This window comes from Pongo pygmaeus, chromosome 3, assembly GCF_028885625.2.
Source record: "Pongo pygmaeus isolate AG05252 chromosome 3, NHGRI_mPonPyg2-v2.0_pri, whole genome shotgun sequence".
NCBI classification, from domain to species: Eukaryota; Metazoa; Chordata; class Mammalia; order Primates; family Hominidae; genus Pongo; species Pongo pygmaeus.
This window is the reverse complement of record NC_072376.2, coordinates 60899449-60913755: the sequence shown is the minus strand read 5'-3', so window position 1 is coordinate 60913755 and position 14307 is coordinate 60899449. Positions and strand designations below refer to the sequence as shown.

The 14307-nt window shown below is 40.9% G+C and overlaps 1 protein-coding gene across 16 annotated transcripts in view; it reads right to left on the bottom strand.

Moving 5' to 3' along the window:
• The window catches only part of AASDH (aminoadipate-semialdehyde dehydrogenase), a 52449-nt gene that overhangs the window by 22383 nt on the left and 15759 nt on the right, over nt 1–14307 (bottom strand). For 15 of the 16 annotated variants that reach the window (XM_054484678.2, XM_054484689.2, XM_054484685.2 and 12 more), the window contains one exon: nt 11017–11209. The exons of the other annotated variant lie outside the window; for it this stretch is intronic. In XM_054484678.2, coding sequence (XP_054340653.1) covers nt 11017–11209 — 193 coding nt within the window. The remainder of the gene's footprint in view (nt 1–11016; nt 11210–14307) is intronic. 16 annotated transcript variants of the gene reach the window in all.

Below are 14307 nucleotides of genomic sequence, written 5' to 3'. Positions count from 1 at the left end.
ACAGATAACCTGAATTTTAATTCAGAAAAATGATTTAAGGTCATGGCTTGTCAAAACATTTACATAGTAGAATGACTCTACACCCTCATAGGTACTTATGTCCCAGTTAAGATTCTGGTTTTTAGTAATAAATTATGATGGCAACACTATAAGGCATCCTAAACCATGCTCTTAACTGCTATGCCAAGAAGTTTATCATAATGAAAATCTCTTGTCAAAATAGGGGCTAAAATGGTCCTGGCTCTTCATTTTCACTAAGCCAAATTTCAATGTTGTGGCCTAACTTCTGGTGTTAAGTATAATATCAACTTTGAACTCAACAAATAAATGCACATCTATGAATACTCAGCAAAATAAAAAAAATGGAGGCTGAGTGTGGTGACTCACGCCTGTAATCCCAACACTTTGGAAAGCCAAAGTGGGCAGATCACTTGAGGTCAGGAGTTCAAGACCAGCCTAGCCATGGTGAAACCCTGTCTCTACTAAAAATACAAAAATTAGCAGGGTGTGGTGGTGCACACCTGTATTCCCAGCTACTTGGGAGGCTGAGGCATGAGAATCACTTGAACTCAAGAGGTGGAGGTTGCGGTGAGTAGAGATCACACTACTGCACTCCAGCCTGTGTGACAGAGTAAGACTCCATCTCAAAAAAATAAAAAATGAAAAATAAAAAAATTGAAATACTTTTCAGATACTCATAAACTGAAATGCTACATTGAGGGGCAGAATACAAGTCAGCATCCTTTTCTAGTAAATCATTCTAGACCTACAAAAATGAGACTTAGCAGATAATAGAAAAAATAGGGAACGTTAAAATTTCTTCCAAGTTTTTTAAGAAAAAACTCAGGAAAAATGGAAAACATTATTATGCTGACACGTTCCTAGGTACCAACCTAATATTTTACTCTAAAATGTTTTACTTTTAGACCATGCATGGTGGCTCATGCCTGTAATCCTAGCACTTTAGGAGGCTGAGGCGGGAGGAATTGCTTGAGCCCAGGAGTTCAAGACCAGCATGGGCAACACAGGGAGACCCTGTCTCTAGAAAAGATTTAAAAACTTAGCCAGGCATGATGGCATGCACCTGTGGTCCCAGCTACTCAGGAGGCTGAGGTGGGAGGGTCACTTGAGCCCCAGATGTCAAGCCTGCAGTGAGCTGTGAGCGCACCACTGCGCTCCAGCCTGGGTAACAAAGCAAAACCCTGTCTCAAAACAAAAAAGTTTTAAAGGGCATCAAGTTTAAATAATATAACTTTGTTACCCAGAGTATGTAAATAAAAAATGTCCAAATATATTTTAGGTTTGTGATAAACCAAAAATCAATCCTTTATTTCACAAGAAACTCCTTATTCCTGAAACAAATAAAAAAGGTCTTTAATTTCCTCCAAAGCTTAGTCCATTTCACTTTGGAGGCTCTTTTCCCCCCACAGTAACTCAAGATATTCTATTCTTTTCAATTTTCAAAGCTTTAGTAGTATGTGTTTGACAGCTTTGTTTGTTTGTTTGTTTTAGACAAAGTCTTGCTCTGTTGTCCAGGCTGGAGTACAGTGGTGTAATCTTGGCTCACTGCGACCTCCACCTCCCAGATTCAAGAGATTCCCCTGCCTCAGCCTCCTGAGTAGCTGGGATTACAGGTGTGCACCACCATGCCTGGCTAATTTTTGTATTTTTAGTAGAGACGGGGTTTTGCCATGTTGGCCAGGCTGGTCTTGAACTCCTGACCTCAGGTGATCCACCCACTTTTGCCTCTCAAAGTGGTGGGATTACAGGCGTGAGCCACCACGCCTGGCCTTGACAGCATTTAAGAGCCCTGCTTCATGTCCAGTTAGGTCTGGGTAAGGTCTTTATTTGTAAATAATATCTATATAAGCAGCGCTTTAGTAAATAAAAAAGTGTATATTATATTAAAGCAAAAATCCTTGATGACTTGTATATCACTTGAAAGAAACTGGACTTAGGAGAGAAAAGATGAACCCTGGGGATGGAGCCAAGATGGCCGAATAGGAGCAGCTCCAGTCTATGGGGGTGGAGCCAAGATGGCCGAATAGGAGCAGCTCCAGTCTATAGCTCCCAGCGTGACCGACGCAGAAGATGGGTGATTTCTGCATTTCCAACTGAGATACCGGGTTCATCTCACTGGGGAGTACCAGACAGTGGGTGCAGCACACCGTGCGTGAGCTGAAGCAGGGTGAGGCATCACCTCACCTGGGAAGCGCAAGGGGTCAGGGAATTCCCTTTCCTAGTCAAAGAAAGGGGTGACAGACGGCACCTGGAAAATTGGGTCACTCCCACCCTAATACTGTGCTTTTCCAACGGGGTTAACAAATGGCACACCAGGAGATTACATCCCGCACCTGGCTTGGAGGGTCCTACGCCCACGGAGCCTCGCTCATTGCTAGAACAGCAGTCTGAGATCAAACTGCAAGGCGGCAGCGAGGCTGGGGGAGAGGTGCCCGCCATTGCCGAGGCTTGAGTAGGTAAACAAAGCAGCCGGGAAGCTCAAACTGGGTGGAGCCCACCACAGCTCAAGGAGGCCTGCCTGCCTCTGTAGGCTCCGCCTCTGGGGGCAGGGGACAGACAAACAAAAGGCAGCAGCAACCTCTGTAAACTTAAATGTCCCTGTCTGACAGCTTTGAAGAGAGTAGAGGTTCTCCCAGCATGCACCTTGAGATCTGAGAATGGGCAGACTGCCTCCTCAAGTGGGTCCCTGATCCCCGTGTAGCCTAACTGGGAGGCACCCGCCAGTAGGGGCGGACTGACGCTTCACACGGCCGGGTACTCCTCTGAGACAAAACTTCCAGAGGAATGATCAGGCAACAGCATTTGCGGTTCACCAATATCCGTGTTCTGCAGCCACCGCTGCTGATACCCAGGCAAACAGGGTCTGGAGTGGACCTCCAGCAAACTCCAACAGACCTGCAGCTGAGGGTCCTGACTGTTAGAAGGAAAACTAACAAACAGAAAGGACATCCACACCAAAAACCTGTCTGTACGTCACCATCATCAAAGACCAAAGGTAGATAAAACCACAAAGATGGGGAAAAAACAGAGCAGAAAAACTGGAAACTCTAAAAAGCAGAGCTCCTCTCCTCCTCCAAAGGAACGCAGCTCCTCACCAGCAATGGAACAAAGCTGGACGGAGAATGACTTTAACAAGTTGAGAGAAGAAGGCTTCAGAAGATCAAACTACTCTGAGCTAAAGGAGGAAGTTCAAACCAATGGCAAACAAGTTAAAAACCTTGAAAAAAAATTAGACGAATGGCTAACTAGAATAACCAATGCAGAGAAGTCCTTAAAGGACCTGAGCTGAAAACCATGGCACGAGAACTACGTGATGAATGCAGAAGCCTCAGGAGCTGATGGGATCAACTGGAAGAAAGGGTATCAGTGATAGAAGACAAAATGAATGAAATGAAGCAAGAAGAGAAGTTCAGAGAAAAAAGAATAAAAAGAAATGAACAAAGCCTCCAAGAAATATGGGACTATGTGACAAGACCAAATCTACGTCTGATTGGTGTACCTGAAAGTGACAGGAGAATGGAACCAAGTTGGAAAACACTCTGCGGGATATTATCCAGGAGAACTTCCCCAATCTAGCAAGGCAGGCCAACATTCAAATTCAGGAAATACAGAGAACACCACAAAGATACTCCTCGAGAAGAGCAACTCCAAGACACGTAATTGTCAGATTCACCAAAGTTGAAATGTAGGAAAAAATGTTAAGGGCAGCCAGAGAGAAAGGTCGGGTTACCCACAAAGGGAAGCCCATCAGACTAACAGCGGATCTCTCAGTAGAAACTCTACAAGCCAGAAGAGAGTGGGGGCCAAATATTCACCATTCTTAAAGAAAAGAATTTTCAACCCAGAATTTCATATCCAGCCAAACTAAGCTTCACAAGTGAAGGAGAAATAAAATACCTTACAGACAACCAAATGCTGAGAGATTTTGTCACCACCAGGCCTGCCCTAAAAGAGCTCTTGAAGGAAGCACTAAACATGGAAAGGAAAAACCGGTACCAGCCACTGCAAAAACATGCCAAATTGTAAAGACCATCGAGGCTAGGAAGAAACTGCATTAACTAACGAGCAAAATAACCAGCTAACATCATAATGACAGGACCAAATTCACACATAACAATATTAACTTTAAATGTAAATGGGCTAAATGCTCCAATTAAAAGACACAGACTGGCAAATTCGATAAAGAGTCAAGACCCATCAGTGCGCTGTATTCAGGAAACCCATCTCATGTGCAGAGACACACATAGGCTCAAAATAAAAGGATGGAGGAAGATCTACCAAGCAAATGGAAAACAAAAAAAGGCAGGGGTTGCAATCCTAGTCTCAGATAAAACAGACTTTCAACCAACAAAGATCAAAAGAGACAAAGAAGGCCATTACATAATGGTAAAGGGATCAATTCTACAAGAAGAGCTAACTATCCTAAATATATATGCACTCAATACAGCAGACCCAGATTCATAAAGCAAGTCCTTAGAGACCTAGAAAGAGACTTAGACTCCCACACAATAATAATGGGAGACTTTAACACCCCAGTGCCAACATTAGACAGATCAACGAGACAGAAAGTTAACAAGGATATCCAGGAATTGAACTCAGCTCTGCACCAAGCGGACCTAATAGACATCTACAGAACTCTCCACCCCAAATCCACGGAATATACATTCTTCTCAGCACCACACCACACCTATTCCAAAATCGACCACATAGTTGGAAGTAAAGCACTCCTCAGCAAATGTAAAAGAACAGAAATTACAACAAACTGTCTCTCAGACCACAGTGCAATCAAACTAGAACTAAGGATTAAGAAACTCACTCAAAACCGCTCAACTAGATGGAAACTGAACAACCTGCTCCTGAAAGACTACTGGGTACATAATGAAATGAAGGCAGAAATCAAGATGTTTTTTGAAACCAAAGAGAACAAAGACACAACATACCAGAATCTCTGGGATGCATTCAAAGCACTGTGTAGAGGGAAATTTATAGCACTAAATGCCCACAAGAGAAAGGAGGAAAGATCTGAAATTGACACCCTAACATCACAATTAAAAGAACTAGAGAAGCAAGAGCAAACACATTCAAAAGCTAGCAGAAGGCAAGAAATAACTAAGATCAGAGCAGAACTGAAGGAAATAGAGACACAAAAATCCCTTCAAAAAATCAAAGAATCCAGGGGCTGGTTTTTTGAAAAGATCAACAAAATTGACAGACTGCCAGCAAGAGTAATAAAGAAGAAAAGAGAGAAGAATCCAATAGATGCAATAAAAAATGACAAAGGGGATATCACCACCGATCCCACAGAAATACAAACTACCATCAGAGAATACTATAAACACCTCTATGCAAATAAACTAGAAAATCTCGAAGAAATGGACAAATTCCTCAACACATACACCCTCCCAAGACTAAACCAGGAAGAAATTGAATCTCTGAATAGACCAATAACAGGCTCTGAAATTGAGGCAATAATTAATAGCCTACCAACCAAAAAAAGTCCAGGACCAGGTGGATTCACAGCCGAATTCTACCAGAGGTGCAAGGAGGAGCTGGTACCATTCCTTCTGAAACTATTCCAATCAATAGAAAAAGAGGGAATCCTCCCTAATTCATTTTATGAGGCCAGCATCATCCTGATACCAAAGCCTGGCAGAGACACAACAAAAAAAAGAGAATTTTAGACCAATATCCTTGATGAACGTTGATGCAAAAATCCTCAATAAAATACTGGCAAACAGAATCCAGTGGCACATCAAAAAGCTTATCCACCATGATCAAGTGGGCTTCATCCCTGGGATGCAAGGCTGGTTCAACATATGAAAATCAATAAACGTAATCCAGCATATAAACAGAACCAAAGAAAAAAACCACATGATTATCTCAATAGATGCAGAAAAGGCCTTTGACAAAATTCAACAACTCTTCATGCTAAAAACTCTCAATAAATTTGGTATTGATGGGATGCATCTCAAAATAATAAGAACTATTTATGACAAACCCACAGCCAATATCATACTGAATGGACAAAAACCAGAAGCATTCCCTTTGAAAATTGGCACAAGACAGGAATGCCCTCTCTCGCCACTCCTATTCAACATAGTGTTGGAAGTTCTGGCCAGGGCAATCAGGCAGGAGAAGGAAATAAAGGGCATTCAATTAGGAAAAGAGGAAGTCAAATTGTCCCTGTTTGCAGATGACATGATTGTATATCTAGAAAACCCCATTGTCTCAACCCAAAATCTCCTTAAGCTGATAAGCAACTTCAGCAAAGTCTCAGGATACAAAATCAATGTGCAAAAATCACAAGCATTCTTATACACCAATAACAGACAAACAGAGAGCCAAATCATGAGTGAACTCCCATTCACAATTGCTTCAAAGAGAATAAAATACCTAAGAATCCAACTTACAAGGGATGTGAAGGACCTCTTCAAGGAGAACTACAAACCACTGCTCAATGAAATAAAAGAGGATACAAACAAAAGGAAGAACATTCCATGCTCATGGGTAGGAAGAATCAATATCATGAAAATGGCCATATTGGCCGGGCGCGGTGGCTCATGCTTGTAATCCCAGGACTTTGGGAGGCCGAGGCGGGCGGATCACGAGGTCAAGAGATCGAGACCACAGTGAAATCCCATCTCTACTAAAAATAAAAAAAAAAATTAGCCGGGCGTGGTGGTGGGCACCTGTAGTCCCAGCTACTCGGAGAGGCTGAGGCAGGAGAATGGCGTGAACCCGGGAGGCGGAGCTTGCAGTGAGCCGAGATCTCGCCACTGCACTCCAGCCTGGGTGACAGAGCGAGACTCTGTCTCAAAAAAAAAAAAAAAAAAAAAAAAAGAAAATGGCCATACTGCCCAAGGTAATTTATAGATTCAATGCCATCCCCATCAAGCTACCAATGACTTTCTTCACAGAATTGGAAAAAACTACTTTAAAGTTCATATGGAACCAAAAAAGAGCTTGCATCGCCAAGTCAATCCTAAGCCAAAAGAACAAAGCTGGAGGCATCACACTACCTGACTTCAAACTATACTACAAGGATACAGCAACCAAAACAGCATGGTACTGGTACCAAAACAGAGATATAGATCAATGGAACAGAACAGAGCCCTCAGAAATAATGCCACATATCTACAACTATCTGATCTTTGACAAACCTGACAAAAACAAGCAATGGGGAAAGGATTCCCTATTTAATAAATGGTGCTGGGAAAACTGGCTAGCCATATGTAGAAAGCTGAAACTGGATCCCTTCCTTACACCTTATACAAAAATTAATTCAAGATGGATTAAAGACTTAAATGTTAGACCTAAAACCATAAAAACCCTAGAAGAAAACCTAGGCATTACCATTCAGGACGTAGGCATGGGCAAGGACTTCATGTCTAAAATACCAAAAGCAATGGCAACAAAAGCCAAAATTGACAAATGGGATCTAATTAAACTGAAGAGCTTCTGCACAGCAAAATAAACTACCATCAGAGTGAACAGGCAGCCTACAGAATGGGAGAACATTTTTGCAACCTACTCATCTGACAAAGGGCTCATATTCAGAATCTACAATGAACTCAAATAAATTTACAAGAAAAAAACAAACAACCCCATCAAAAAGTGGGCAAAGGATATGAACAGACACTTCTCAAAAGAAGACATTTATGCAGCCAAAAAACACATGAAAAAATGCACATCATCACTGGCCATCAGAGAAATGCAAATCAAAACCACAATGAGATACCATCTCACACCAGTTAGAATGGCAATCATTAAAAAGCCAGGAAACAACAGGTGCTGGAGAGGATGTGGAGAAATAGGAACACTTTTACACTGTTGGTGGGACTGTAAACTAGTTCAACCATTGTGGAAGTCAGTGTGGTGATTCCTCAGGGATCTAGAACTAGAAATTCCATTTGACCCAGCCATCCCATTACTGGGTATATACCCAAAGGATTATAAATCATGCTGCTATAAAGACGCATGCACACATATGTTTATTGCGGCACTATTCACAATAGCAAAGACTTGGAACCAACCCAAATGTCCAACAATGATAGACTGGATTAAGAAAATGTGGCACATATACACCATGGAATACTATGCAGCCATAAAAAAGGATGAGTTCATGTCCTTTGTAGGGACATGGATGAAGCTGGAAACCATCATTCTCAGCAAACTATCGCAAGGACAAAAAAAACACCGCATGTTCTCACTCATGGGTGGGAATTGAACAGTGAGAACACATGGACACAGGTAGGGGAACATTACACACCGGGGACTTTTATGGGGTGGGGGGAGGGGGGAGGGGGGAGGGATAGCATTAGGAGAGATATCTAATGCTAAATGACGAGTTGATGGGTGCAGCACACCAACATGGATGGCACATGTATACATGTGTAACAAACCTGTACGTTGTACACATGTACCCTAAAACTTCAATAAAAAAAAGTAATAAATGTAAATATAAACCCCCCCCAAAAAAAAGAAAAAGAAAAGATGAACCCTGACAACACAGCTAAAATTCAGAATAAGAAAAGGCATGTGCCTTACACAAAGGAAAGGACAGCCTGTCAGCTTCTATACCTCTCCTCTTTACTCAAACCAAGTCAAATGTGATCTGATGATGACATTCCCAATAACTATTGTGAGATAAATAAAATCACCATGAAACTATATGCAAAATTTGTCATGTTCTTGGAAAACAGTAAGTTTCTATCAGTTTCTCAGAAAAATTTGATCCCAAAAAGGTTAAAAACAACTGCTAAAGTAAATTTATCTGAGATTGTGCTAAAACATCAAACAAGGGGATGAGATTTAAAGAGGTAGAATTCATTGACCTGACATAGAAGGAAAGTCTCCTTCCCTTTTAGTAACTATCAATCAAATCTATCAAGGAACTTTGCAAACATTCCCTGAGAAATATGCTCTTTGAGTTTTACAGGTAAATAAAACCGTTATAGTAAAATCTTACCCAGATCCACAGAAGTCATAGAATGACTCTCTAACAGATGAGAATTTATATCCCCTCACACCCAACAAGCCACACTGCTGTACTCAGTTCATATATATATACATGAATTAGGATGAAAAACACATTGCCTTAAAGAAGTTCAAAGTATCAAATTTTGTTTTTGTAGCAGAAATTTAATATCTTCTCAATTCTCGTTACCCTGGATAAAAACCTGATAATTTTAGTTTATCAAAATAGAAAGTGGAAGGTAGGCGTGGTGGCTCACACCTGTAATCCCAGGACTTTGGAAGTCCAAGGCGGGCAGATTGAGGAGTTCGAGACCAGGAGGCCAGGAGTTCGAGACCAGCCTGGCCATCATCACAAAATGCTGTCTCTATTAAAAATACAAAAATTAGCTGGGCGTGGTGGTACACGCCTTATAATCCCAGCTACTCGGGAGGCCAAGGCACAAGAATCTCTTGAGCCCGGGAGACAGACATTGCAGTGAGCCAAGGTCATACCACTGTACTCCAGGCTGGGTGACAAGAGTGAGACTGTCTCAATTAAAATAAAAACAGACAATGGAAACTAATAATTAACATGCACATATGCACACAGGTATACGAATATAACACACTACGGTCTGAATGTTTGTGTCTCCCCCTCAAATTTGTATGTTGAAATCCTAACTCTCAGGCCAGGTACAGTGGTTCACGCCTGTAATCCCAGAACTTTGGAGGCTGAGGCAGAAGGATCCCTTGAGGCCAGGAGTGAGATCGGCCTGGCCAACATGGTGAAACCCTGTCTCTACCAAAAATACAAAAATTAGCCCGGTGTGGTGGCGGGTGCCTGTAATCCCAGCTACTCAGCAGACTGAGGCACAAGAATCGCCTGAACCCAGGAGGCAGAGTGAGCCAAGATCACACCACTTCACTGCAGCCTGGGCAACACAGCAAGACTCTGTCAAAAGAAAGAGAGAGAGAGGGACAGAAAGAGAGAAAAAAAGAAAGAAAAGAAAAGAAAAAACAAAAGAAAAGAAAAGAAATTCTAATGCTCAAGGCAATGGTATTAGGAGGTAGGGCCTTTGTGAAGTGATTAGGTCATGCAGGCAGAGACCTCATGAATGAGATTAGTGCCCTTATAAAACCCTTTCCATCAAGTGAGGACCTAGTGAAAAGACTGCAGTCTAATGAATCAGCGAGTGGGCCCCTTGTGAGAGATCAAATCTCCTGATGACTTAATCTTGGACTTCCCACCTCCAGAAGTATAAGAAATAAATGTCTGTTGTTTATAAGCTACCCAGTTTATGGTATTTTGTTACAGCAGCCTGAATGGACTCACACCCACAATCAGGAACTACGCTACACTGTCTCATTTAATTCTATTTGAGATGGGTATTATTTCCATTTACAGATAAAACCTGAGGCTCACAGCAGTTAAATATTTAATTAAGATATCTACATATTATGCTATGCATATAAAATTGCTAATTCTCTAGTACCATTAGCTACTTACAATGTAGTAACTCAAGGCTTGTGTACCAGTCATATACTTGTGTACCTGCATGACCTAATCACCAGTCAGATACAAATTTAAATAACATTTTAAAAGGCCAAATTTCAAAAATACTTGTTTCTGTAGGTTAATGTAAAGTACACTGATGTAAAAATAAGAAAATCTATATTCCTAACTCGATTATAATTTAATTTACTTATACTAGCTTTTCATGAGAAACACAACATACATAGATTTTAAGACAGAAGAGGCAGCCTATCCTTCTCAAATCCAACAAATCTGAGTCAAAATCAAGGTCCTCTAGTTGTTATAGTATGCACAAAATACATAATAAAGGAATTTTCTAGGCAGAATTCACTTATCTTTTTTCATTTTCAAATAAACAAAAAAAAAGTCACATCCTGAGGAGACAGCCTTGATAATCTAACCAGATTATATTAATCCATTGTAAAGAACTACAGGAATACAAAATATTCTCTAAAACACTTAAAATATTGAAAAATGATAAAACGTTCATTGCTACTAAAATGTACCTGCAAAACAGTCACTCTATGATGGGAAAAGAGAACGCTGGCTAATTTTGATGGGAGCAACTTGATGGAAGTTGGTACAATAAGCAGAGAGGCACCACTTGATAGAGCAAGAAATATTTCCACAACAGAAGGATCAAAGGTCAGAGGTGAAGCCAGAAACAAAACATCTTCTTGTGTGATGTCAAAAAGTACCCTAAGGCAAAACAGAATGCAGTTATGAAAAATGTCAAACATTCAGTAAGCACATATCCTAAAAAAGTATTCATGTGTTTATGATGATCAAGTTTCTGAATGTTGGCCAGATTTTATTCTTCTCTCTTAAATTAGCCAAAATGGTGCTATCAAAATTCAGGAAATCTTCTTTATAAAAGAATTAACAGCTATTTAAAGCAATATCCATGTTTTACCAGACATTTTATCATCTGTGATGACTTTTGATGTGTCAACTTGGTTTGATTGAACTACTGTCCCCGGAATTTCCTCTCTAGTGTGTTTCCTGTTAGGGAAGGAGACAAGGGATATTCTCTTGAGAGCTTAACAACAGAAGGGAGGCTGCTGCTTAGCAGCACACACGCCTTCTTCAAGCAGTTATTCAATCAAACCCTGTAGTCCCTAATCAGCTGATTTACTTAATCAAAAGGGAGATTATCCAGGGTTGGCTGGATTTACTTGGAAGGCCTTTAGAAGAAGTTTTAGGCCTTCTCTGATGAAGAGGCCCAAACAGCAGCTGGGTCTGCAATTAATCGCCCTTCTTCCCAATCTGATTTCACCTGGGACAGTCTCATGGCCACGGGATTCCAGCCTGCTTGTGATCACCCCTTCCTAACTGATCCCCATGGACTTTAGACTTGCTTAGCCAGCCCCCACAACTGTGTAAACCAATTTCTTATAATCAATCCCTGATCTAACTCCTGGTTCTGCTCCTCTGGCAGAATTCTTATTCTGTCATACTTATTCAATGATGCTTAATAGAGACTTCCAACTCCCCTTTCTATTTGGCATTTTCTTTCAGTATCTGAACAAAAAGCAGAATAAGAATATATGTGGTTAGGATCTTATAGAGCATGGATAGTCATTGTTGAGCCTGACACTATTTTAATTTGAACACACAAACACCACTACATCTAAAAGCATCTTAATTTCAAAAAAGCTTCAAATATGGTATAAACATTTTAAAAATTATAACTATGTATATGGTGTCTCAGGTAAAATAAAAACTCATTGTATGTTAAACGTGTAGGGGCCGAAAGGCTGTGATACCTTTCCTCCCCATCATAAGGCTCACAGCCAACACTCTTATAAACAAAAGACAGTTTAACAACAGAAAAGCATGACAAATTTAATCAAAGTTTTATGAAACATGGGAGGCTTCAGAATGAAGACCCAAAGACCCAAGGGAAAAGTGTCCATTTTAATGCTTAGATTCAATAGAGTGGACAGCTGTGTAGAAATGTGATTCCACAAAAAGGGAATGAGTAATAAACTGAGTGGGAAAATCCAGCAAGGCCTGTCCTTTTAAATTGCTGGCCTCTCTGTGTGGCATTTCTTCCTCCCATGTATAGGGCAGGACCCTTTCTGGAATGAGTCTTATGTTCTACTTTCAGACAAGTAAGAGCAATTTCTTTACAGCCAGCTCTTACATATAAAGGTTAGAGTAATATTTCTATATTTCTAGTTTTTTTTTTTGAGAAAAGTCTCGCTCCATCACACAAGCTGGAGTGCAGTGGCGTGATCTTGGCTCACTGCAACCTCTGCCTCCCGAGTTCGAGCGATTCTCCTGCCTCAGCTTCCCGAGTAGCTGGGACTACAGGCATGCACCACTACACCTGGCTAATTTTTTTGAATTTTTAGTAGAGACTGGGTTTCAACCATGTTGATCAGGCCGGTCTCGAACTCCTGACCTCAAATGATCCACCCGCCTCAGCCTCCCAAAGTACTGGGATTACAGGTGTGAGCCACCGCGCCTGGCCTCTAGGTTTTATGACTGTCTTTGAGAGAGAGGGGTTCAGTTACTATGGCCTGCCTTGGGGAGAAAGGGAAGCAAGAGAAAGAAGGGCAGGAAAAGGTCAGAAAGAGACTTTACTTCTGAAGTCCTTCCAATGTCCTTCAGTTCAAAGTACTCAGCATGCCAAAGTGCCACACGTTAGGGTATCATTTTCTGAGCCCAACAAAGGCTACCCTCAAACTTCAAGTTTTAGAGGAAGTATTCTTCACATAGATTGTCTAGCTTCCTACTTAAGTATTCAGGGGAGAGCAAACTTTCTAACAAGCTTTCAACAAAGCTTAAATTCTGAGAATATTTTTAGTTTTTCAATTCAATGAACAAAAATGGGCAAGGTTACGCATGCATAGAGGATGCATGCTCCATGTAGTTCACTTCAAGAAAGCAGCTTAAGATGCATTCAATATAAGAAAAGTTGAAAAAAAAGAAGAGACAGATTTTAAAGGAAGAAAAAAGGTGGAATGCAACAAACATTTAAACATATTACTTGTGAAGCTTAGGCTGGGTATCTAATATATTGTTCCTCATTTTCCCAACCACCATATGAGGCAGATATGATTATGTGAGAACTTAACTTAGAACCCAAGTTGGTATGAAGATTATTTTAAGGTAAAGACATTTGAGGCTGGGCGCGGTGGCTCACACTTGTAATCCCAGCACTTTGGGAGGCCAAGGCGGGCAGACACTTGAGGTCAGGAGTTCAAGACCAGCCTGGCCAAGATGGTGAAACCCCGTCTCTACTAAAACTACAAAAATTAGCCAGGCATGGTGGCGTGCACCTGTAGTGGGGGGCTGAGGCAGAAGAATAGCTTGAACCTGGGAGGCAGAAGTTGCAGTGAGCAGAGACTACACTGCTGCATTCCAGCCTGGGTGACAGAATGAGACTCTGTCTCAAAAAAGAAAAAAAAAAGGACATTTGAGATTCAACAAATGCAGAAACCTTCTTGGAGCTTCCCTTATCAGCCTATGAAATGAGGCTGTCATAAACTTCTTCTTCAGAGTGGTTTTTACTCCCAGGAAGACCAAGGGTAAACCTACCATAAATCCCCTCTCTGAAGACTGTTATGGCCATGAAGAAGATAGAAAGACCACTGCACCTGCATACCCAAGTATTATCACAAACTTTCTTATCTCCTGTTTATTTTCCTGAAAACCCATTTGTCTTTCCAAAACAATTTATTTGTTCTTCCTATGAACAAATAAATTTACAAATACATTTAAATGAACTTAATAAAATGCAATTCCATTTCTTTTGTAAACTGCTATATGCATAGGAATAAACTTTTTTT